At 36.7% G+C, this 25,023-nt stretch overlaps 1 protein-coding gene across 2 annotated transcripts in view; it reads right to left on the reverse strand.

The window, feature by feature from the left end:
- CHN1 (chimerin 1) overlaps positions 1-25,023 on the reverse strand; it is a 189,471-nt gene that overhangs the window by 73,593 nt on the left and 90,855 nt on the right. For both annotated transcript variants that reach the window (XM_058549294.1, XM_058549293.1), the window contains exon 6: positions 1,969-2,257. In XM_058549294.1, coding sequence (XP_058405277.1) covers positions 1,969-2,257 — 289 coding nt within the window. The remainder of the gene's footprint in view (positions 1-1,968; positions 2,258-25,023) is intronic.

Raw genomic sequence — 25,023 nt, forward strand, 5'->3', positions numbered from 1 at the left:
GCAGTTTAAAGCAAAGAGTAATTTTTAAAATGATTCTTAATTATGTACTACTGGAGAGAGATTTTTTCCAGAGCCAGCTATTTCACTCTACGTAGCTATCACTGGCCATCGGCACAAGAGAATCCAGGTAACGTAACATGTAATGTTGCCAGAATCCACAGGAAATCATGGATCCTTAGAGCTAAAAGGGTCCTCTAGGTATTATCTACCTCAGTCTCTTGTCTCTGTGAATATTATTTTCACTTTGTAGGAGGGACAGCTAAGGCACTGTGAAGTTAAATGAGTAGCCCAATGTTAAATAGCTAAATGTCTTTAGCTCAAATCCCTTGATGTTGAAAAATATATACAGAACACATTAGCAAAGGTTATCATTAGGCTGATCAAATTTGAAAGACTCACAGGTACACATTTTTAAAAATACTTCACAAATGTTAACTTAAAATATTCTAGCACATCTGTGTAACACGTAATATCAGTATTAGATATTTAAATACAAGCATTATTGAAAAGTGCCATGAATGAAAAATAACCAAAAGTGAGAAAATGGGAATTAGAGAGTGAAAAGAACAATATTAAATACAGCATGCATTTAGGATTCTAAATTCTGGTTACTTCCAAAAAAGATTTGTGGTTCCTAACAAATATGAGCATATAAAAAACAATTTTCTACAAATTTTCTATAGTCTGTAATTTAAAATGTTGGTTTCTCTGTAGCCACAAAATGCCGCTCTAAGTAAGATCTGCCAGAAACTAAAACTTGGGCTGGACAATGAACATTTAAAACTTCCATTTTCTACCTAAATACTCCAAGATAACTGGAAGTATTTTAGGATGCTGCCTTGAGGTAATAGGGCTGTTATGATAACATTACCACCAAACTCACATTGAGTGGTTCCTACGTGCCAAGCACCATTTAATTATTTTACATGTACTATCTCATTCAATCGATCCTCACAACTTGATTATTATTACAATTTTACAAATAAGAACGTCAAAGCACAGAGAAATGAAGTAACTTGCCAAAGTTCATTCAACTGGTAAAATGGCAGAATTTGCACACAAATCCATTTGGTGACAGAATCCAAGCTCAAACCACTATACAATACTGCATTTCTTTAACATGGCAACTGAAGATTCTCGAAAATATAAGAACGAATTAATGAAATTCCAGTTAGAATACGTAAAATGCCCCCAACTAAATCCCACACAATATAAAACATCAGGAAATTCTTTTCTTGGGGGTGAGGGGGAAGCTAGGGATAATTTTCAAAGTAAAATCATCTTAATGCCAAGGAGTTAAAACTTCTGATGTTAACCTTAAATATATTACAATTAAAAATAACAAAGGAAAAACTTAAATTGTCTTTTACAATTAAAGAAAGTAAATCTTTCTGATTTAATTACTTCTTAAGAGTCCATAAAGAGATAAATCCTCCTGTTACTCAAGACTGACTCATTCTCAAAATAGTATAAGTTATTGATAGACTGAATTTAATCATGTGTATTTAAAAAATATGGATATATATCCTTTTGCTAAAGAACAGAATTATCTATAAAGTGAATTATCTTTAAGGGAAACAAAAAAGTAATTTTGATAGATAATGCAACTGCTCAATTTCTTATGTAATATAGCTATCTTTTCTTGACCATAAGTTATGCTTCTGACCAAAACCCCTGAACTTTTTTACTAGGGCCATTTTCCAACATATTTTTAAAACTATGATAAAACAGGAAATAATCAAGAGTACAAAAATATACCTGACATATTTTAACTGAACAAGAATTAGATACACGCAAAACTCAGCAGCACATTAAGAAACTACACATTAAGGAAAATGTACATCCTTTCAAAGCTGTGAGATGTCAATCTCAGTTGACCATGGAAAAGTCAATCTCTTCTGGCAACAACGGCTTTCTTAGAAGGACCCCGAACAGAAGAAGATAAAGTGTGGTTTCATGGTAGCTTACCCTTTTCTCTGATACCCCATCCTGGCCTGTAGAATCTCTCTCATCATGTGTCTCTTTCAGGACTGGCATATGTTTTTGGTATGCTGGCTCTCTGTTTAAGGTTGTGTATCCTATGTGCTCATAAATGGGGTTTATCGTCATCTTGGCAATGTATTCTGCTGCCTTGGTTTCAATATAGAGAGTAATCAATCCATCAGTCACCAGATCGTGGATGGACTCAAAGCGCTTCTCCCCAACAAAGTGCTTTCCATCGTAGTAGAGCCTGAAGTTTCTGGTTTGACTTCCAAATCTGCCTCAATGAAATGGGAAAGATGTTTTTAAGAAAAGTAAGCAAGTGAATTCTTTCTGGAAAAAAAAACAAAAACAAAAAACTATTGCTTTGTTGTGTGTGTCTTCTCAGTTTGTTAAATAAACTGTAGCTAATTTCTATGAATCGTCTGAAATATAAAAAATTAAACTTTTGAACACAAAGAATGAACTTGCAACAACTAAGAATAACTAGCCAAAACCACGCCTACTCTAGAAGGAAAAATTTATTCTTATTTATCTTTTTAAGCCACTTCATTATGCCTGTAGGAAAAACAGGGGAAAATAAACCTCGTATCCTATTAGTTACATTCTATACTCAATTGGTCAACTCCATAATATATGAAATTTCTACATTAACATGTTCTCTTCAACTTTATTCATAAAAATATTCAATGTACTTTAGACTTCAGCATTCATGACTTTTAATGGGAAAGTTCCATTTAGGGCTCACCTGAGTGTGACGTCAACAATCATTTAAAGTAGAGCTGATTCCAGAACCTGAGTCATACAGTGGGGCAGGATGGCACAGAAACACATTTTTGCTATTTCTAGCCATGGGTCAAGGACTTGTTCTTCCCTTTTACATAGTCATTCTTCTGTGTCTGCTTGTTGAGTCTGGGCAAGAAATGTTCACTATATATACAGCATATAGTCATAAACTATTGGACTCTAGAAATTCTGTTTTCACTTTTGGGTCATGCTTTGGTGACATACTTTAAAAACTGGAGAATGGTTTGCTTTTATGATAATTTCAGTTATTTTGCTTCCTGTAGCCAACCTCTGAAATGGATCCAAGTTGGCAGGACTAGCATCAGTGTCCTTACAAGAAGACAAAGGCAAAAACGTGCCCTGACTTGAATGAAAGCTGATGCCAAAAGGCACCGAGGGCCAGTATCATGGTCTCCTCGAGGTAGCCCCGAGTGAACCTAATTAACACTAAGCAAATCAGAAAGGATATTGTAATTTCACTGTTACAAATACACAGAACAGAGATGAACAAAAATGATAAAATAATAGCTGTTTTAGTAAAGTGTTTAAATAGGACTACGAACTTATGCAACAATATTATTCTAGTATAAGTTATATTCCAGAAGGAAAGGAGTTAGAAACTTCTAAAGATTTCACTTTTAGTTTGTCCTTAAAAAAGAAAACAAAATTTGTTTTATAATGGTGTGAGGTATCTCTGTTTCTGCAGTTCAAATTAGACTTTAATAATTATTTAATCTAGAATCCAACGTTCTATCTATGCTGGTCCTTCTTCTAAAATAAAATTTATCCACTTTTCGGTTCTTTAAAAGCAATTAAATTTTGATTTACCCTCAAGTGAATGATCTATATAATTCCACTTTCCCATTCTCTATTTTCCTCCCATGTTAAAGACATATTTCTTTCAAGTAAATTTTCATTATAATGTAAATCTAAAAATTTGGAAGGTAAAATTTCTACAAAGTTAAATATAAAAGCTTTTTTCAGTTTAATATACTGCTTTGATTATTTCCTCTTTATTAATATACATTATTTGTCATGGATAAACATGGAAAGCTACTTTATAATTTTTATAAGGTTCTTACAACAATAAACACTCATAGCATTGTTTAACACTAAGTCCCTTTATATTTCAGTTGTATTCAGAGGCATTTCAACGAGAGGTTAAACCATCTTACTCCTGCAGGAGCTAATGATTTTACAGTGGGGATTTCCACAATGGGCATAGCACTTAAAGTAAGGACTATCCAAGCAATGGTGGCAGCCATTTGATACTCAATTGTCTTCTGAAATCGGAGAAGTATGGGAGGATAGGGCAGAAGGGAAGATGGCTGAACTGGCCTCTCCTGGGTTGGGATGGTCAGCCTGAAAGAGCGGAAGTCTCGGGTTAGACTTCCTGGCGCTTTACAATGTGGCTATTTCTAATCCATCCAAGGTGAGGATTTCCTGGCTACCTCTAGGTTATTGGGCAAAAAAGCATAAGTAAGTTTGTCCTTTTCTTTCTCAACTCAGTGATTTCAAGAGACCATATGCATAATTCCTAATTCCCAATCCCTCCTCAGCCTGTACTTCAGCTCTAGGCTGCCAGTCCATTCAAACTTCCAGTCTTAAGGGAGCTGATCAGACAACTAAACTAACTCATGATATGGGTTAATTAAAACTTAAGCTCAAAGGACAAGAATATGAATTTCAATTTTGGAATTGTGACTGATTTTTCTTAAAAAGTGGCATTATTTTTACTAAAGGAACTGTAAGCTTTCTTTGCCTACTCGAATTGCCCTCTCTTTTACTTTGGAAGTTATACAAAGAACAGCATCACAGTACAGACTGACAGAGACTTCTCTCCTTCCTTGATCTGAAAGACAGGACAGAAAATCTCTGAGCAAGATGGGAAATGGATCCGTCTGTTCTACAAAAAAGAGCCATGAAAAGGAAGATTGCAAATCTAAGGACAAAAAAAGAATCCTCTCTTTTAAAAGTTTACCACTTAAAGATTGTCATTTATTCAACAAACATTTAACAAGACACCCAGGAACTTTGTAAAATACTAGGTAGTTCATAATAAAGTTCCCGCTCCCTTGGTAACCTCAATGGGAAATAGACAAATGTAAAAAATCAGTCAACACAAAGACAAGATGAAATGCTGAATTTTAAAAAGTTCATCTTTGATTTCTAAAAAATGATTATCAAAATGTGAAAAAAGGTATAAAAACCTTGTTCTTATACAGAAAAGTTACATTTCTGTTCAGTGACTCATGAAACCAAGTGAATCCAATATCTTCTTCACACTATGAAAACCAAGAAACTCACTGCTTAATAAGATCTCAGAGCACACACACTTATGCTTACATAAGATCCCAGAGCATCTGCTCATGTCTAAGTACAAAACCAGCCTTGCAGTCTTGAAATAGGGTTTGGCCAGGGGCAGGCAAGTCCCTACGCGTTAACAGAAAACCTTAGGCTTTGGCATCAGACAGAGTTAAGTTTCAATTCTGGATCTGCTGTTTCTTAGCTGGGTGATTTTGGGAAAATCGTTCTTCAGATTCTGCATCTAGAAAACAGAAATAACATCACCCTACCCCACATGGTTGTGAGGATTACATAAGAATATTTAAGTCAAAGCTAAGTACATAGGAAGTTCAACGAATGGTAGTTCCCTTTCTCCTTCTCCATTAGCTTAGGCCTCTGCAGAGAATGACAGAATGAGTTATCAAACAATAAAGTAAAACAGAAAAGATGTTCAATAAATATGCACTGAAGGGGGTTGAATAAATAACTGGTAACACCGGTTGTACAGGAACATCTCTGTGAAGGTTGATTTTACAGTCAACAAAAGGCAAGGAGGAACTCTTTGTGAATTTTTCTTCTGGATGTCCTTGGAAAAGTTTATACTCCTTGGTTAGACAGAGTGAGACTACAACAGAGTGCAAACAGGGGAGGAGTGAAGCAAGTCTTGCCACTGTGCCTTAGGAGTTAGGTCTCTGAATTCGAAGAAGGTCAGCAAATATACCCAGATTGAAAGCAGGACACGTTAAATGGATCTAGTGACAACTGCTGAACTCTAGACTGCAAAGTACTGATTTGTAAAAACTATTAAAGCTAAATCATTTTCCCTCCATTTCTATAGGAAAATTTTCTGTTCATCTTTTCTTATATTTATTATCTGCCCTGCCCTTGCTTTTTTAATAGCTGTTCATTCTTTGGTGAACATGTTTGAAACTGCATAGGCCCAACTCTCACCTAGATAGAGTTCAACAAAATAAAAATTCTCCGAAGTGGTACTATAGTTAAGAAATAGAAAAGAAAGATTGGGATAATCTGCTTTGAACTGCTACTGTTGCACATAATTACCACTTTCTAGAAATGTCTTTCTCTCCAGTGATTCCAGGTTTTGGTTTTCATGTTTTAAAAAGCTGTTTAATGCTGTGCCCAGTTGCATTCAAATGAATTTCAAAATATATAATTCTAACATCTAGCTTTAAAAAGTGAACAAAACCCTTAATACCATCCTTTCTATTTTTTAGCAAGTAAATCACATGCATAAAAAATTCAGTCTGGAGCTACAAAGTGATGAAAATATGTGTAAAGAGTAGCCTGTGGGATTTTACTTTACTTTTTCTAAAACCAAGAATTAGTTCTGATTTGAAGCGAAAGTATTTGGAAGTATCTCTTCAAAGGAAAGCTCCAAGCTAACAGATGTTTTCTGTTAACAAACAGAAAACAAAATATATACAACACACTTGTCTAAGTTAACAATAAAACGTTAGAACTATTTCCAGAAACCAACATACAAAAACAATTTTATTTGTCATAACCATATATTTGTGTATTGTTTACCAGAGTCAAAGAGGCTAATCTAATGGCAAAACACAAATATCTCATAAATTCATCTAATCAGAAACACACTCTGGGAAGACAGGTTAAAATAGAGACAAGAATATGAAGAGGCCTTGACCTAAACACTAAAAAATGAGTTTAGACAGATTAACTAAGAAAGGCTAAGAAAGAGAGAACACAGCTATATAATATTTTAAAATATTTTCTCCATCTAAAACTTTGTTAGGATATTGCTTTTGTCTATCTTGCTATATAATTTTGGATGGTAAAATGGGGCAAAAGTATTAAAACATGTGAACTCATGATGACATTCCCTCGGCAGAATAAATCACCTTCAGGAAAGAAACAAACCAATGTGCCTCACTAAACCTCCAAAGGTGGCTCCAGGCAGTTCTGGAAGCTGGAGCTGATGAAGAAGGACTAGCTGAAGGTCTGTTTAAGAGGCAGTTAGATATTTCCCCAACCCTTTCCAATCTTGTCCCCAGTGCCACCCCTTCCCCACTCTGGTGGAAGACTTAAGTTCTGTTCTCTTGATAGGGTAAAACAAGGAGACTTTGAACTGAGGAACACCAGACAGAGTTGAAGGCAAACGTACCGTCCTGAAAACCAAGTGTAAGTTTTAAACACTGACTATTGAGACCTCCATCTCTCCTTGCACCAGGTTCCCAGAAGGCTTGTACCCTTCCTTATGGGAAAGGGGAAAACTTCTTACCTGGGAAATCTGATCAGCCCAACTAAAAAGACTTAAGAACAGAGACATCATTCTCTAATTGGCAGGTTTCTCTCAAGCTCTCAGAACTAGTGGTCAGCTTTTTAGTGCCAAATAAACTTAAGTATGAGCAGTCAGCCAAGGACCACTTGACACCTCAGGAAAATCTCCCTCATGATGGACAAAGACGGATAAACAAACAGAATCAAAGCAAGTTGGAGGAAATAAACCATGCAAGGAAATGAAAAGTTTTCTTAAATTATTAATATACTCAAAGGAACAAAAGTAGGACGTTTCCTATTTCTATTCTTGAACTGGATTTAGCAAGAAACATTAGGATGCTGTAAAGAAAGGAATAAATATAGAATACATGGAAAAGTAAGTAGAAAAAAGGGAATATAGCATAAATGAAAATATTAAAAAGAAAAAATGAAAGATAAAGTTAAGAAAATATTCAAGAAGAGCAAAAAGACAAAAAGACGAAAAATAGGAGAAAAAATAAGATAGAGAATCAATCCAGGAAGTCCAACATCTAAATAATAAAAGTTCTGGAAAGAAAGAACAGAGAAAACAGAAGGGGAAGAAATTAAAGAGACAATTCAAGGGCCGGCCCCATGGCTTAGTGGTTAAGTGCGCGTGCTCCACTGCTGGTGGCCCGGGTTCGGATCCCGGGCGTGCACCAACGCTCTGCTTCTCCAGCCATGCTGAGGCCGCGTCCCACATACAGCAACTAGCAGGATGTGCAACTATGACATACAACTATCTACTGGGGCTTTGGGGGAAAAAAAGGAGGAGGATTGGCAATAGATGTTAGCTCAGAGCCGGTCTTCCTCAGCAAAAAGAGGAGGATTAGCATGGATGTGAGCTCAGGGCTGATCTTCCTCACATACACACAAAAAAAAGACAAGCCTGCCTTAAAAAAAAAAAAAAAAAAGAGACAATTCAAGAAAATTTGTCATAATTGAAGAACACAAGTTTACACAATGGACAAAAATAGGCCCACACCAAGAGGGTAAACATGAAGAGATGCTCAAAGAGTAGTCCAGTAAATGCAAATTAAATCCTCAGAATGGCAAAATTTAACAAATCTGACAATATCAAGCATCAGCAAGGATACAGAGAAGTTAATATAACCAACACCTGGCATACTGTTTAACAAAAGGGTTTTATATTATCTAGTAAAGTTGAATACATGCATACCCCATGCACAGCAATCCATTTCCAGGTAATATCACAGACAATATGAATAATTATGCGCACTAGGAGACACACACACACATATATACATACACAGCAGCAACAATGTCCAAAATGCCTAAACCTAGAAATCATGTAAATTCCCAGTAAAATAGAAAAACTGTGGTATACATACTGTGGTGGTTAATTTATACGTCAACTTGGAGGGTGTTTTCAGATGAGACTAACATTTAATTCAGTGAACTTTGGGTAAAGCAGATTGCTCTCCATAACTGGGTGGACCTCATCCAATCAGTTGAAGGCACAAAAAGACTGGCCTCACTGAGCAAGAGGAATTCTCCAGTAGACTGCCTTTGGACTTTATCTACACCATCAGCTCTCCTGAGCCTCAAGCCTGCTGGCCCAGACTGCAGATTTGGACTTGCCAGCCTCCACAGTCACAAGAGGCAATTCCTTATAATAAATATCTTTATATTTAGACACACATATTTATACACATATTTATCTTTGTACATACACACACACATCCTACTAGTTCTGTTTCTCTGGAGAACGCTGACTAATACAATGAAATACTATAGAACAAAGAAAACAGATACATGCAACAACAGGGATGAATTTTTAAAATATAATGTTGGGAAAAAAGAACAAGTAACAAAAGAATACATACAGTGTAGTTCGATTACATAAAATCCAAAGGCAGGCAAAAATCCAACTGTATTATATAGGAATATATATACGGGTGGTAAGACTATAAAGAAAAACATGAAAAAGGTAATGATAAAGTGAGAACAGTGGTTAACTGTACTGTGGAAGGTTGGGATAACGATAGAAAGGGCAACACGGGGAATTTCTGGACTAACATTAATATATTATATCTTCATGTGGTACAGATTATATAGGTTTATATATATTTAAATGTAATCCATTTTTAAAACTGTACATATAAGTTTTACACACTTTTCTGTATGTTTTATTTTACAATAAATTTGTTTAAAGAATAAAAGCAAAGAATACAGCATCGAAAGGACAGTTGAGGACCTTAGTCTGGAAGAAAAAGCAATCAGAAACAAATTCCCTATAAGTGCTTTACACTACAGAACTTAAGAATATAAATTTAATAATAAAATTCAATGATGAGGTTTTTTTTGTTTTGTTTTGTTTTTTTGTGAGGAAGATCAGCCCTGAGCTAACATCCATGCTAATCCTCCTCTTTTCGCTGAGGAAGACTGGCCCTGGGCTAACATCTGTGCCCATCGTCCTCCACTTTATATGGGACGCCGCCACAGCATGGCCTGACAAGCGGTGCCTCGGTGCATACGCGGGATCCGAACCCGGGCCACCAGCAGCGGAGCGTGTGCACTTAACCGCTACGCCACAGGGCTGGCCCCAATGATGAGTTTTTTAAAAGAATGAGATGAAGGGAGATTATGGGGCCAAGAAAAACAAATTGATACCAAAATGATATTACAATAAATCTAATAAATAACTAGAAATGGTAGGGAAATAGGATCAATAAGATTGATCAATTTGCTGAAAAGCAAACTGATGGCATGGAGGTAAGGCTTGAATAATCCCATTGGATGCAGAGGACAAATGAAAGAGTAAATCAATTAGAGAGTAGGTAACAGACATAGAAGACCAAGAAAGTCCAACATAAAAAATTGTCCCTGAGCCGGCCCCATGGCTTAGCGGTTAAGTGCGCGCACTCCGCTGCTGGCAGCCCGGGGTTCGGATCCCGGGCGCGCACCGACGCACCGCTTCTCCGGCCATCCTGAGGCCGCGTCCCACATACAGCAACTAGAAGGATGTGCAGCTATGACACACAACAATCTACTGGGGCTTTGGAGGGAAAAAATAAATAAATAAAATCTTTAAAAACAAAAAAAAATTGTCCCTGAAGTTCAGATGCCAACAAACGGAACAGAAAAATAGCTCAGAAATATCATTTGGGAAATATTCCAAGAAGGGAAGAAAGAACTAAATCTCAAGACTGAAAGACCACACTGTTTCATGGATAAGTTTATTAAAGAACTATCAACATTAAAACATATCCTGGTTTAAGTTACTAAATTTGAAGAATAAACGAAGAATTTTTCAGATAACCAGGCAGGAAACAGTGTCACCTTCATATGGGGGTAAAAGCAAGATTGTTCTCAGACTTCTCTACAGTCACAATAAATGTCAAAAACAATGTGTGATAATCATAAAGTGGTAAGAAAAAATACAGTAAGGACATTCTATCCAGACAAGCTGTTGTTTAAATTAAAGACAACAGAGAGACATTCTTGATATAAAGTTACAGCTTCCTTTCAAAATCAGTCCTTAGAAGCCAATGAATGATAACGGTAATTTTGAGTTGTTTTTTTTCCCCACAAATACTGCATTTAGTAGTAGCAATTTAAAAACTGCTACATTTTAAAAATTGATACCTTGAAGAAATGCCTGGAATTTTACTTAAGTTAATAAATGGCCACCTTTCACAATACAACTATATTTATTAGAATTTCACTTCCATGAAATACATTGAATCTTTCTTAATCATGAACTGGTGGATGAGTTCCTCCACGTCTTTAGAATACCAGTTAACAGAACTGTTGTAATGAAACCAAATCCAAGCAAAGGCTTGGTAAGTGGGGCCACGTTTGATGACCTGTTCACCACACTAAATGGTCTTCAAGAGGCCCCAAAGAACCAAGCCCTAAAAGTCCCTTAAATTCAAGCAGAAGCTTATTGACTGGTAAAATCTCTTTCGTATATATTTTTAGTGAAAGTATCTTACATTTTTAAATTTGTAAAATCTCTCTCGTACTCATCTCTTCTTCCTGTACCTACTCATTCTTCCCAACCCCCAGCTCCAGCCTTCCTCATAGTCTTTTAACCAATGAGCATTACACAGAATGTCAGGGGTAAGTCAATGGACGTCACAGTCAAAAACATGAACAAATAAAGCTCACTGCTTTCCTGTACTTGTAACACAGTCAGTAATACTGTGTTCCATACTGACTAGTGATTCAGTAAGACTGGAAAAGATAATTTATTTAAAGAAGTATATGTCAATGTCATTGCAAAAAAGAAGGTATATGTACCATACAAATTTGCACCATCACAAAAATGCACCTCTTATTTCAATCAACTGTTCAACTTGATAGCTAACTAAATAATAACGAAAGATTTAAAAAATGAGTACATGTTAAGATAATTAAATGCATATGACCCAATCAAATATATATGAAAGAAGAAAGAATGACTTAATTTTCTGGAACATTATATAATGCCCGGCAGAGCTATTAATTAAAAATGTGCTTTGTTGAACCTTACCCATAGCTACTGGTTCATCTGTCAATCATGAAATAAAAATGCATGCTGAATGAGTAAAGTGTAAGAATTCTGGCTTCTCTTACTTTACAAAAATCTTAAGTCTGAAAGATGAGACTCCAGAGACAGAAGAGACCTTTGCGATTGTAATATTAATGTTTGTTGGAAATCCATGACCCCAGGTCCCACCCCAGACTTTCAGATTCAGAATCTGCATTGTTAACAAGATCCCGAGGTGATTCCTACATGGCTTAAAGTTTGAGAAATACCAGTCTAACAACCCCTTCACATTACAGATGCACCAACTAAGACGTTCAAGTTCCTAAACAGTCAATAGGCAGGCTAATAAAAAAACAAACCCAAAACCCCAAACTAAATAAATGTAAAAAAAACTCAATCCATTGTTTTAAAGTAAAATGGTTCTTTTTCTCCATTAGTAAGGACTGCTTTATAGTCTCTCCCTAGAAGGCTTCCTAGCCCAACACAAGTCCATGTACACTGCTCTCCCAGGCATCTCTATGCACTGCCAAACCAATAGGTCCCCAAACTTATCAACCCCCTCTAGCTCTTCTCCCCCTTCAGAAAACCATTTCTTCTCCAATACCCCTTAACAAAACCACGACCTACACACTCAACTTTGCCAAAACTTTATCATCATTTGAGATTCTTCAATCTCCCTCTACATCTAAACTTTTATTTATTGATTGATCTTTCTGAATCTACACCAACTCCACCTAATCTGCCTATAGCCACCAGAGTTTATTCCAAGAGAAATCATATGACATCATTTCCCCTCTTGAAAACTTAATCGTTCATTATTGCCTACAAGAAAAAGTCCAAACACTTTAGAAAGCCCTGAGTCCTTAAGAATTGGTTATTAGTTTTACTTTTTTTTTTTTTTTTACTGAGGAAGAGTCACCCTGAACTAATATCTGCTGCCAATCTTCCTCTTTTTTGCTGAGGAAGATTTGCCCTGAGCTAACATCTGTTGCCAATCTTCCTCTATTTGGTATGTGGGCTGCTGCCACAGGAAGGCCACTAATGAGCGGTGTAGGCCTGTGCCCAGGAACCAAACCTGGGCCATGGAAGTGAAGTATTAGTTTTACTTTTAAAGCACCAGAGACTAGCATGGTGCTTGGCACATATTAGGCCCTAAGTAAGTGGGTTGAATAGAATTAGGAGGGGCTTCATTAATACCTTCCCCTAAGTTGGCCAGCTAAATATGACAACAAAAAGCATTCTAAAAAGTAAATGTGAGTAATATATAGAATGGCCAAAATATAAGCAGACTACTAGAGTTTTCTTGGGCATAATCTTTTAAAAAGTGATAATTATCATGATACAGTGTTTGTCATTTACAGAGCTGTAATGCTCTTGGTGTGATGATCTGTGTAACACGAAACTGCTTTCCATATTGACAATTAGGAGTAAATAAATGAAAAACAACTTTTCTAATGTTGGTGAACCAATTATAATAACTTCTGCTACCCTCTGTTTTCATTTTACTATTACATCAGAGAAACAATATTAAGTGTCATGTCCAGTCAACAAGTAAATGCATATGTTTACTTAAAGAAAAGTATTATACACACATTATAATCTTTTAAAAACCAGGGTATGTCCAGAAACAATCAATATTTTTGTATAATTACCAATAGATTTGGCTTATTCAAGAGTTGGTGATCAGTCCCACTTTATTAAAATCTTGTTTCCAGGAGTCTACTATTTCAGGATAAAAAGTCACACTACAATAGAAGTTTAGAAAAGCATGAGTTCTATATGTGCCGCTGCGTGTGTGTGCGTGTGTGTGTGTACAAACACAAACACACATGTTCATATACATGTTTCCCAGATTCCTACGATTTAATTTCTTTAAACAACAAAATGGTTTTATTTAATCATTTCTGTATAAATGACACAATTCTAAGTATCATATACAGACTACAATTTAATATTGTTCTAGAAGACTCAGGTTCATTTTCATGAAGATACTACTAAAACGTTAGTGTCTGAATACAGACACAGCCCAGAGGCTCCTGTAGCATACTGGGCTGCCTTTCTCTGATTGATGCTGCCTCCCATCACTGAACTGCTACTTCCTGAATCTAGTTTTATGTTTTTAAAATCCTCTTTGCAGGTTATCACCTGTGTTCACCTTTTAATTCGTTACTTTAAATCTGCTGTAAGCTTGGAAAAAAGACAAGAAGATTTAGTAATATTTTATACAAAGCTGTACTAAATAGACTCTAATGGGGATTACTGAGCATTCCTTTGCAATAAACACATGGGCTCTGTGCGGCTATATAGCCACTCAAAGGCATTTCCACTTATTTCCAGACTCTCAGCCATATTTTGGAAACGTGAGGTTGCCAACAGCCTGACCTCCAGAAAAGAAGGATGTTAGTGTAGATGAGCAGAGGCAGCCCTAAATTTGGTTAAGTATATACGTTTAAGTTTGTTACTCAGTGGTTATTAACTATTAGCAAATTACTACAAAAATGCATCATAAAAATGTCATAAAAAATCAATTAATATATAATTTACATACAATAAACTGCATGCATTTAAAGTGCACAATTCAATGAGTTTTGACAGAGACTATCACACCCCCTCCAAAGTATCCTCATGTCCTTTTGCAGCTGATCTCTCTGTCCCTTGTCCTATTCAACCACTTATCTGCTTTCTGTCACTATAATTTTCTATTATTTATATAAATGGAATCATACAGCATATATTCTTTTGTGTTTGGATGTCTCAGTTTCTAACATAAAGATTTACTTTAAATTGATGGATACTGTTCTCATAAGATTTTAAACACAGCTAGATGAGGATTTCAGGCTGTGGAAAAGGCATAAACCAATTTGTAATTGCTACTATTTCTGGGTTGGTCTTAAATAGCCTCTTGTCTCTAATGAAGATGTCAGGCATCAGATATAATCAAACTTTTAGCTGGAAAAAAAGAATTATCAACATAGCCACGGTTGCCACTTGCTGACTTTTAACGGCTAATAAGTAAAAAGCTTTTTAAAAGGCTTAAAATGTAACACACAATGTATCTGTGTGTATTCGTTTTAATAATACTATTTAATATTTTTGAGTGTTAAGTGCTAGGCACTATGCATGCATTATCCCAAATAACCCTTCTAATACATATAAGATAAATATTATTACATCCTCATTTTATAGATAAGGAAACTGAGATTTAGGGAGGTAAGTAATTTATCCCAAAATCATACAGAAAATGCTGGAACCAGAGTTTGAATCCAGGACTGTCTGACTGCAAAGCCATGTTCTGAACCACTGACATATATACTGATTTAACACCACAGAGCCACTAAAGGTCATCAAAAGCCCAATAATTGAGTTATGCATCTTTTAGAGCAACAAAGCAAAGGAATCATGAATATCTGTCCACTTCAGAGATCCTCAGATAAGAGCAATAATAGAACAAAAAATGGCTTTCTTTAGTTCCTTATTTATGCAAACAACTGTGTCACAGGGAAGTATTCTAGGTCTGACAATTATCCAATGCAATTTTATTAAATAAGTCCAGTATACACCAAGCACTGCATGAGGTTCAAGGAAACCAAGATGAGTAAGACTTAGGTCCTGCCGTGGAGGACCTCAGTTCATTTGTAAAGACAGACAGACATGTAAATAGATTGTTACTGTAGGTGGTACTTTGTTCCTAGGTATACTCAGGGAACACGTGAAGATTTTTTCAGAAAATAAATTAATAACCAGGTTATCAACAGTACCAGGCATAAATGTATTCAGTAGAGACTCAAAGATAATCTTGCACATTAGGTACGATCTCTAAAAATAAAAATACCTGAGTCATGAATAGATTTCTAAGTGAGCCTAAAAACCTGGCAGCAAACATCTATTGGAACCCTTAGGAAAAATTTTGAAAGATCTAGCAGAAGGAGCCAATCTCTAGCTTGGAGAATGATCACAATAGAGAGCAGAAGCAGAGCCAGAAGCTAACACAATTGTCTGAAGTGAGCAGATGGGGAGCAGGAGGGAGGAACACCCACTCAGAATGATGACAAGAGCCATAGGGCAGCTATTTTAGCCCGAGGATAACATGAGATATTCACAAGAGAGCTGTTCTACTAGACTCAGGGAAGACAGGACAATTTGGGGGGGTGGGGGTGGAAGGACAACCCAGAAGAAACATTCAGTATATTTAATAAGACAAGGGTCGTGTGGGCTGGCCCCGTGGCTTAACGGTTAGGTGCGCACGCTCTGCTACTGGTGGCCGGGGTTCGGATCCCGGGTGCGCACCAACGTACCGCCTCTCCGGCCATGCTGAGGCCGCGTCCCACATACAGCAACTAGAAGGATGTATAACTATGACATACAACTATCTACTGGGGCTTTGGGGAAGAAAAAAAAGGAGGCGGATTGGCAATAGATGTTAGCTCAGAGCTGGTCTTGCTCAGCAAAAAGAGGAGGATTAGCACGGATGTTAGCTCAGGGCTGATCTTCTCACAAAAAAAAAAAAAAAAGATAAAGGTCGTGTGTATAAAACATATATAAGAGCAAGATGGAGGAATAGGAAGTCCCAGGTCTCGCTCCTCCCCCCAAGAGACACCAAATTAACAACAACATAGGGACCAAAATTCTTTTATAAGAACTCCAGAAATCATTTAAGAAATTGCAGCACAGTCATGCATCACTTAACAATGGCGACACATTCTGAGAAACGCGTCGTCAGGCAATTTCATTGTTGTGTGAACATCATAGAGTGTACTTACGCAAACCTAAATGGTATGGCCTACTACTACACACCTAGGCTATATGGTACTAATCTTATGGGACCACCATCGTATACGCGGTCCATCATTGACCAAAAGGTTGTTATGCAGCTCTCTAGGTGTTGTGGGCGGTTGGGGAGGAGAAGAGTGGAACACGTGTCTAATATTCTGGCTTTTCAGAGGGCTGTCTGGGGGACCAGTTTACTGATTCAGAGTGCTAACGGAACCAGCATAGTTTGGATGCCTGGGAGGTGCTGAAGGCAAGGAAGACTGGGGGCAGCTTGCTGCAGGCATCAGAGGGCCTGCGGTGTCCCAGACAGAGGGTGGCATGGTTTGGCACAATCAGGAGAAGGTGCCCAACTTATTAGTCTTCCCTCAGGAGGAAGGAAGAAGAGTGGGGCGTGTGTCCAATATTCTGGCTTTTCAGAAAGCTGCCCAGGGGACTGGTATTTGTCTCACCTAATTCCGAGAGCTTACAGGGAACTGGTATACTTTGGATGTCTAAGGGCTACTGAGAACAAGGAGAGCAGGGCAGCTTGCTCCTTTAGCACCAGAGAACTTGCAGTACCACACACAGGCACAGGTACAAGAAATTACAAGGTCCTGAAAAAGAAACTGACAAACCTCTCTAACTGGGAAATCACACGCACAAGCCCAGAGAAGTCACATCCCCCAGCAAAAGGACTCAGGCCCTCAGACTGTCTACCTGGGCTGATTGGTGAAGGTCTTCCTCTGTATAGAGCCAGTCTGTAAAGACTGGGAGAAGTGGCTGTTTTTACAAATGCATAAAACTCAGGGGAAAAAGAAAAATCACAAATCACATGAAGAACCAGGGAAACATGGCCCAATCAAAGGAACAAAAATAAATCTCCAGAAACCAGCTCCAAAGAAAAAGAGTTCTATTAACTACCTGACAAAGAATTCAAAATAATTTTCTTCAAAGAAGCTCAATGATCCAAAACAGAGCACAGATAGACAACTAAATGAAATGGAATCAGGAAAATGATGCATGAACAAAATGAGAATATCAACAAAGAGATGGAAACTATAAGAAAGAACCATACAGAAATTTTGGAGCTAAAGAATATAATGATTAGAAAGGTTCAACATCAGACTTGATCAGGCAGAAGAAAGCATCAGCAAACTTGAAGATATGTCATTTGAAATTATTGAGACAGAGGAACAAAAATAAAAAAGAAGGAAGAAAAGTGAAGCTCCTAAGGGACTTAACAGTATATCTTCAAGCTGACCAATATATGCATTACGGGAGTTGCAGAAGGAGAAGAGAGAGAAGAAAGGACAGAGAGTTTATTTGAAGAAATAATGGCCAAAAACTTTCCAAAGCAGAGGAAAGAAATGGATATCCAAACTCAGGAAGAGCTAAGAACTCCAACCAGGATGAAATGAAAGAGGTCCATACTGAGACATATTATAATCAAGCTGTCAAAAGTCAAAGACAAAGAGAGAATCTCGAAAGCAGCACAAGAAAAGGGACTATCATGTACAAGGGAGCTCCTATAATATTACCAGCGGCTTTCTCAGCAGAAACCATACAGGCCAGCAGGGAGTGAGAGGATATATTCAAATCGGTGAAAGAAAAAATACTGCCAACCAAGAATATTACATCTGGCAAAAATGTCCTTCAAAAATGAAGGAGAAATAAAAGCTTTCCCAGATAAACAAAAGCTAAGGGAGTTCATCATCACTAGACCTGCTTTATAAGAAACGCTGAAGGAAGACCTGCAAGATGAAACAAAAAGACACTAGACAGCAACATGAAAGCATATGAAAATATAAAGCTTGCTGGTAAATGTAACTACACTGACAAATACAGAATACTGTAACAGTGGTGCATAAAGCACTCTTAATTCTGGTATAGAATTTAAAAGACAAAAGCATAAAAATAATTATAACACTATGTTAATGGATACACAATATATAAACATGTAATCTGTGAAATCAATAACATAAGTGGAGGTGGTGAGATACAAAAGAGTTTTTGGATACAACTGAAGTTAAGTTTTATCAGCTTAAAAGAGACTGTTACAACTATAAGATGTTTCAGGTAAGCCTCATGGTAACCACAAAGAAAATACCAACAGAAGATAGACAAAAGAAAATTGGAAAGGAATCAAAGCATGACTATACAAAAAATCAATGAAATACAAGGGAAGGCAGCAAGAGAGGAAAAGAGGGACAAAATAGCCAGAAGACAGGCAGAACACAATTAACACGGCAATAGTAAGTCCTTCCCTATCAGTAACTACTTGAAATATAAATGAATTAGACCCCCAATCAAAAGACAATGAGTGGATGAATGCATTAAAAAAAGATTTAACTATATGCTGCCTACAAGAGACTCACTTTAGATGTAAAGACCCACATAGGCTGAAAATTAATGGTTAGAAAAAGATACTCTATGCAATTGGTAAGCAAGAGACAGTAGGGGTGGCCATACTTATTTCATACAAAATAGACTTTAAGTCAAAAACTGTCACAAGAGACAAAAAAAAAAAAGACATTATATAATGATAAAAAAGTCAATTTACCATGAAGATATAACAACTATAAATATATATGTACCTAACATCAGAGCACCCAAATATAGGAAGCAAACATTCACAGCATTAAAGGGAGAAATAGACAGTAACACAATAATGGTAGGAGATTTCAATACCCCACTTTCAATAAGGGATAGAACAACTAGACAGATCAATAAAGAAAAAGAGGACTTGAACTACACTATAGACCAACTGGATCTAACAAACTCATACAGAACAATCATCCAACAGAAGCAGAATACACATTCTTCTCAAGTGCACAGAGAACTTTCTCCAGGATATATCACATGTTAGGTCACAAAATAAGTCTTGACTAACATAAGATTGAATCATACCAAGTATCTTTTCCAATCACAATGAACTGAAAGTAGAAATCAACAGCAGTAGGAAAACTGGAAAATTCACAAATATGTGGAAATTAAAGAACACACTCTTGAATAACTAATGCATAGTCAAAGAAGAAATCATAAGGGAAATTAGAAAATATCTTGAAACAAAAACAAAAACATAAAGTACTAAGAGGGAAGTTTATAGTGATAAACACCTACACTAAAAAAGAAGATCTCAAATCTACAACCTAACTTTACACCTCAAGGAACTAGAAAAAGAAGAACAAACTAAATCCAAAGTTAACAGAAGGAAGGAAATAAAGATCAGAGCAGAAATACATGAAATAGAGAATAAAAAACTAATGAAAAAAAATAAATGAAACTAAGAGTTGGTTTTTTGGAAATATGAACAAAATTGACAAGCACTTAGCCAGATTAAAGACAGACATACAGACAAATGGAACAGAATGGAGAGTCCAGAAACAAACTCTCACATATAGGGTCAAATGATCTTTGACAAGGATGCCAATGCTACACAATGCGGAAAGGATAGTCTCTTTAACAAATGGTGCTGGGAAAACTGGATATGCAGATGCAAAAGAATGAAGATGGACCTTTATCTTACACCATTTACAAAAATTAACTCAAAATGGATTAAAGACCTAAATGTAAGACCTGAAACTATAGAACTCCTCGAAGAAAACACAGGAGAAAACCTTCATGACAGTGGAATGGGCAATGATTTCTTGAATACGACACGAAAAGCATAAGTAATAAAAACAAAAACAGACAAATGGGACTACATCAAACTTAAAAACTTCTGCAAAGCAAACAATCAACAGAGTGAAAAGGTAACTTACAGAATGGGAGAAAATATTTGCAAACCATGTATCAGATAAAGGGTTAATATCCAGAACACAAAAAGATCTCATACAACTCAAAAAAGAAAAAAAAAACAATTTAAAAATGTGCAGGGGCCGGCCCCGTGGCTTAGCGGTTAAGTGCGCGCGCTCCTCTGCTGGTGGCCTGGGTTCGGATCCCGGGCACGCACTGACGCACCGCTTCTCCGGCTATGCTGAGGCCTCGTCCCACATACAGCAACTAGAAGGATGTGCAGCTATGACATACAACTATCTACTGGGGCTTTGGGGGAAAAAATAAAAAAATAAATAAAATTATTTAAAAAAAAAATGTGCAAAGGACTTGAATAGAAAATCCTCCAAAGACAACATACAAATGGCCAGCAAGCACATGAAGAGATGATAAACATCATTAATCATCAGGGAAATGCAAATCATAACCACAATGAGGTACCACCTTGTACCCATTAGGATGGCCACTATCAAAAAAAATAAAATAAAATAACAAGGGATGGCGAAGATGGGGAGAAATTGGAACCCCTGTGCACTGCTGATGGGATTGTAAATGGTGCAGCCACTATGGAAAACAATATGGAGCTTCCTCAAAAGATTAAAAATAGAACTACAACATAACCCAGCAATCTCACTTTAGGATATATACCTAAAAGAACTGTAAACAGACCTCAAAGAGATATTTGCATATCCATGTACATTGCAGCATTATTCACAATAGGCAAGATGTGAAAGCAACCTAAATGTCCATCAAAGGATGAGTGGATAAAGAAAATGTAAGCCAATTACAAAAAGATAAACACCACATAATTCTACATCTATGAGGAATCTAAAGTAATCAAATTCATAGAAACAGAAAAGAGAATGGTGAGTGCCAGGGGCTGGGGGAAGGGAGAAAGGGAGAATTGTTCAATGGGTACCATCTCAATCACACAAGACGCAAAAGTTCTAGAGATTCGTTGTACAACAATGTGCATAAAGTAAGCAATACTGTAATCCACACTTAAAAATTAAGAGGGTAAAAGATATATATATACATATATATATATATATACACTCACATATGTAGTTCAGAAAAACAAGGGTGCAGATTAGAAGTACCAAAAGGACAATTCACTGAGACAAATTAATAACTCCCCTTTCCTCAACAAATCCACATACAGCTCTTCATACGAGAAAACAGAGGCTATTACCCTTAATCCATATATTGTACACACGGCTATTTGAAAAATTATCCCTATGTACAGCAGAGGAGGTTTCTGAAATCTGAAAGTCATAGTACTATAATTATTAATTGTATATATGCAAAGTTTCCATCTTCCCCTCAGATCAATTCACAGGAATTACTCTGACTGACAGTTGAAGGTTTACTAATATTTTCAGTCAGTAGAGGACAGACACAAATGTGACTGAAACATTTCCCGTGCAAGGGGAAACAAAGGCTTCACTAATTAATTAAAACTACACCTATACTGGATGCTTTTAAGACATTTATAAAGTCCTTAACTTTATTTTTTGGCTTCAATATTTTTTACTCACATAAGTTGGAAAATGAAAAGTCAGAGACCAAATCTAAAATTAAATGCGCGCACACACACACACCCCTTCCTTTATACATGAGATCTATATATAGTCATTATAGCCCCAATTGAGTATAAAGAGATTGGTTTATATTCCTGAGATAGAATTGAATACTGTTACGTAACTCGTTAACTTCTCTATGTATTGGATATGACAAAGATTAAGTCTGTAAAAGAGAAAACCACAAACCTCTTTTCCTCACATCTTCATCTGTGTTCTCTTCCCTCTTCCCAATCCTAAGTACATACTTGATTTCCTTCTGTTTTCAAGACATAATGTCACCTACTTGTTACCTCTTCCTAACCTTTGTTAGGTTTTTTTTTTGAACTAAATACAACTAAGCCACAGTTTTCTAAAAAGCTGTGACATTTGACATTTGGCTGGGGCAAGGAGGGCAGTTTAATTAGGCAAGTCATGAATTTAACATATATGTTTCTGACACCACTGAACTTAATTCTGCTTATCAATAAATCTTCAAAATTCATATTTGTTGGTCAAATGTCAGACTCAACTAGTTAAATTTTAATGTATGTCACCAACCATATATATAATATACACCTATCATATAGTGATATAAATTATATTTATCTATACTATAAATGTCATATCAACATTCAAATCATATATATAACTTTAATGAAATGCCTTATAAATAAATATGAAAAAATAGGGGAAGGAGGAGGGAAGTAAAAAAAGGAATTTCTTTTCTCATTTTATATTGATATATTTTGGCAAATTCTAAAATTGGTGTGTTCTGAAATTGTGAAATCTGTATGTTCTGGCAAAATCTGACTAGAAAAAGCTGGATAATTATTTGGAACCTCGTTTCTTATTCAAAATGGATGTTCCAGTTTCTGAAATCCACTGAAATTTAGAGAATGGAAACGTGATTTTTCCTGAAATAGTCAATATCTTAATCACTTTGCATACTTACTGCATTTTTATCATTTTGTACACTATAATCTGAGAGAAAATGCATTCATTCTTTTGTATTTTGAGAGGGCAGAAGCCTATCCTTAACCAGCTGGTAGCATAAATGACAAAAGATTGATATTTGCCCTAAGATCATGACAAAACAATATTTACAGAAAGAAATCTGTGTGTATATGAGAGATACATACACATATACATAAATACATATTTTTTCAGACATGTCTAAGACATGTTAGTTCTACTGGCAGGATAATCAGAAGAAATTAAAACACTCCAAAGTTCAGCTCCATGGAATAAAAGTGTACCTCCTCTCCCATACTAGTTCATAAAAGCAACGAAAAGTTTCATCAATCTATCTAGTGGCTAGTTGAGCTACATATATATGTACATAATTTCTTTTGAAAACAAAGAAACACGTAACTTGATAAAAACACAAAAATAACTACAATAGGGGCCAGCCCGGTGGCATAGTGGTTAAGGTCGTGCGCTCCGCTTCGGCGGCCTGGGGTTCACAGGTTTGGATCCCGGGCGCAGACCTACGCACTGCTTATCAAGCCATGCTGTGGCAGGCGTACCACATAAAGTAGAGGAAGATGGGCACGGATGTTAACCCAAGGCCAATCTTCCTCAGCAAAAAAGAGGAGGATGGGCAACAGGTGTTAGCTCAGGGCTAACCTTCCTCACACTCACAAAAATAAATAAATAAATAAATAAGTAAATAACTGCAATGGAACTGAAAGCTTGCTAAACAAGAGCTCTGACAACCTAGAGAGAATAGGCTCCTCTGGTTGGTCACAATCTGTTTTCTTTTGGGATTATCAATAAAAAGAGGTATATGGGGGAAAAAGGGAAAAAAAGGAAAGAACCAGCTTTCAGCATTTCCCAAAATGGATGACTTGCCTTTAAATAAGGCAAAATCAGACAGAAACCCGTCTATTGCTTCTGCATCAGAGACTGCTGACAGTCTCCCCAAGTCCATTTCCCTCTGCTTCCTCCATAACAGACCCTGATTTTCAGGTGTGAACATGGCTCCCTAACTGAAGACTACATTTCTCAGCTTCCCCTGCTTTGCTGTTAGGAGCAGCCAAAGAGAATTAAATGAAAGTGATACTGATCTTCACCCATTCTGCCTTCTTATTAGCCAGAATGTGGATATAAAGCCTGGTGCTCCAGCAGCTATCATGAGATAAACTTAGAATCCACACACAGGAAAGCAAAAAGAAGGAACTAGTCTGGATCTCTCACGTTGCAGAGGGCCACACCAGCCTTGAAATACCTCCAGATGTCTTGAATGTGGGAGAAAAATAAACACCTATTCTGTATGAGAATTGTCACCTCTTATTCAGTTACTTGTAGTCAAACCTAATCCCAATCTCATTCCTTATGCAAAGATAGTCTACTTTTGTTTATATTACTTGGGGATTTTCTTTTTGAGGTCATGTCTGTCTGAGTATAATCTAAAATTTTTAAAAAGTGATACTATGAACAACTTTCTCCCAACAGCTGCCACCAACTAGTCTTGTCTTAAGATTCTACAAGGGGCCAGTTCGGATCCCGGGTGCGCACCGACGCACCGCTTGTCAAGCCATGCTGTGGCGGCGTCCCATATAAAGTGGAGGAAGATGGGCACGGATGTTAGCCCAGGGCCAGTCTTCCTCAGCAAAAAGAAGAGGATTGGCAGATGTTAGCTCAGGGCCAATCTTCCTCAAAAAAAAAAAAAAGATTCTATGACAATAAATAAATAAGAGCTAAAAAAAAATATGTAGACAGGAAGTCTCTCAAATATTTTCCATTACCTGGATGTTACCACCCCAAAATATGCTTTTATTTGTCTGTTATAATGATTTAGTAAAAATCAAAAGCATAATTTATTTTGCTGGGGATTGGACTTGCTTGGAAAATTCTCTGGGAATTACAGAGCTTTAAACTTCTTGGTCTGCCAGCGGGACAGGCTCCTTTGCCTCCTAGGCTCCCACTCTGCGTTGCCACCTTCCTCATTTCCTTTTAAATGTGCATTTAAGCCAGGAGGATCTTTTTGAATGAAAAAGGAGGCCTAGCAGCAGAAAAATTTTGGTAACTGAAAAGGTAGGGCCCTCAGGAGAGGACAGATATGGCATATACAAATTAGATGGCTATAAGTTAAAAAATCATTGATAAAAACAA

Source organism: Diceros bicornis, chromosome 10 (genome assembly GCF_020826845.1).
Source record: "Diceros bicornis minor isolate mBicDic1 chromosome 10, mDicBic1.mat.cur, whole genome shotgun sequence".
Taxonomy (NCBI): Eukaryota; Metazoa; Chordata; class Mammalia; order Perissodactyla; family Rhinocerotidae; genus Diceros; species Diceros bicornis.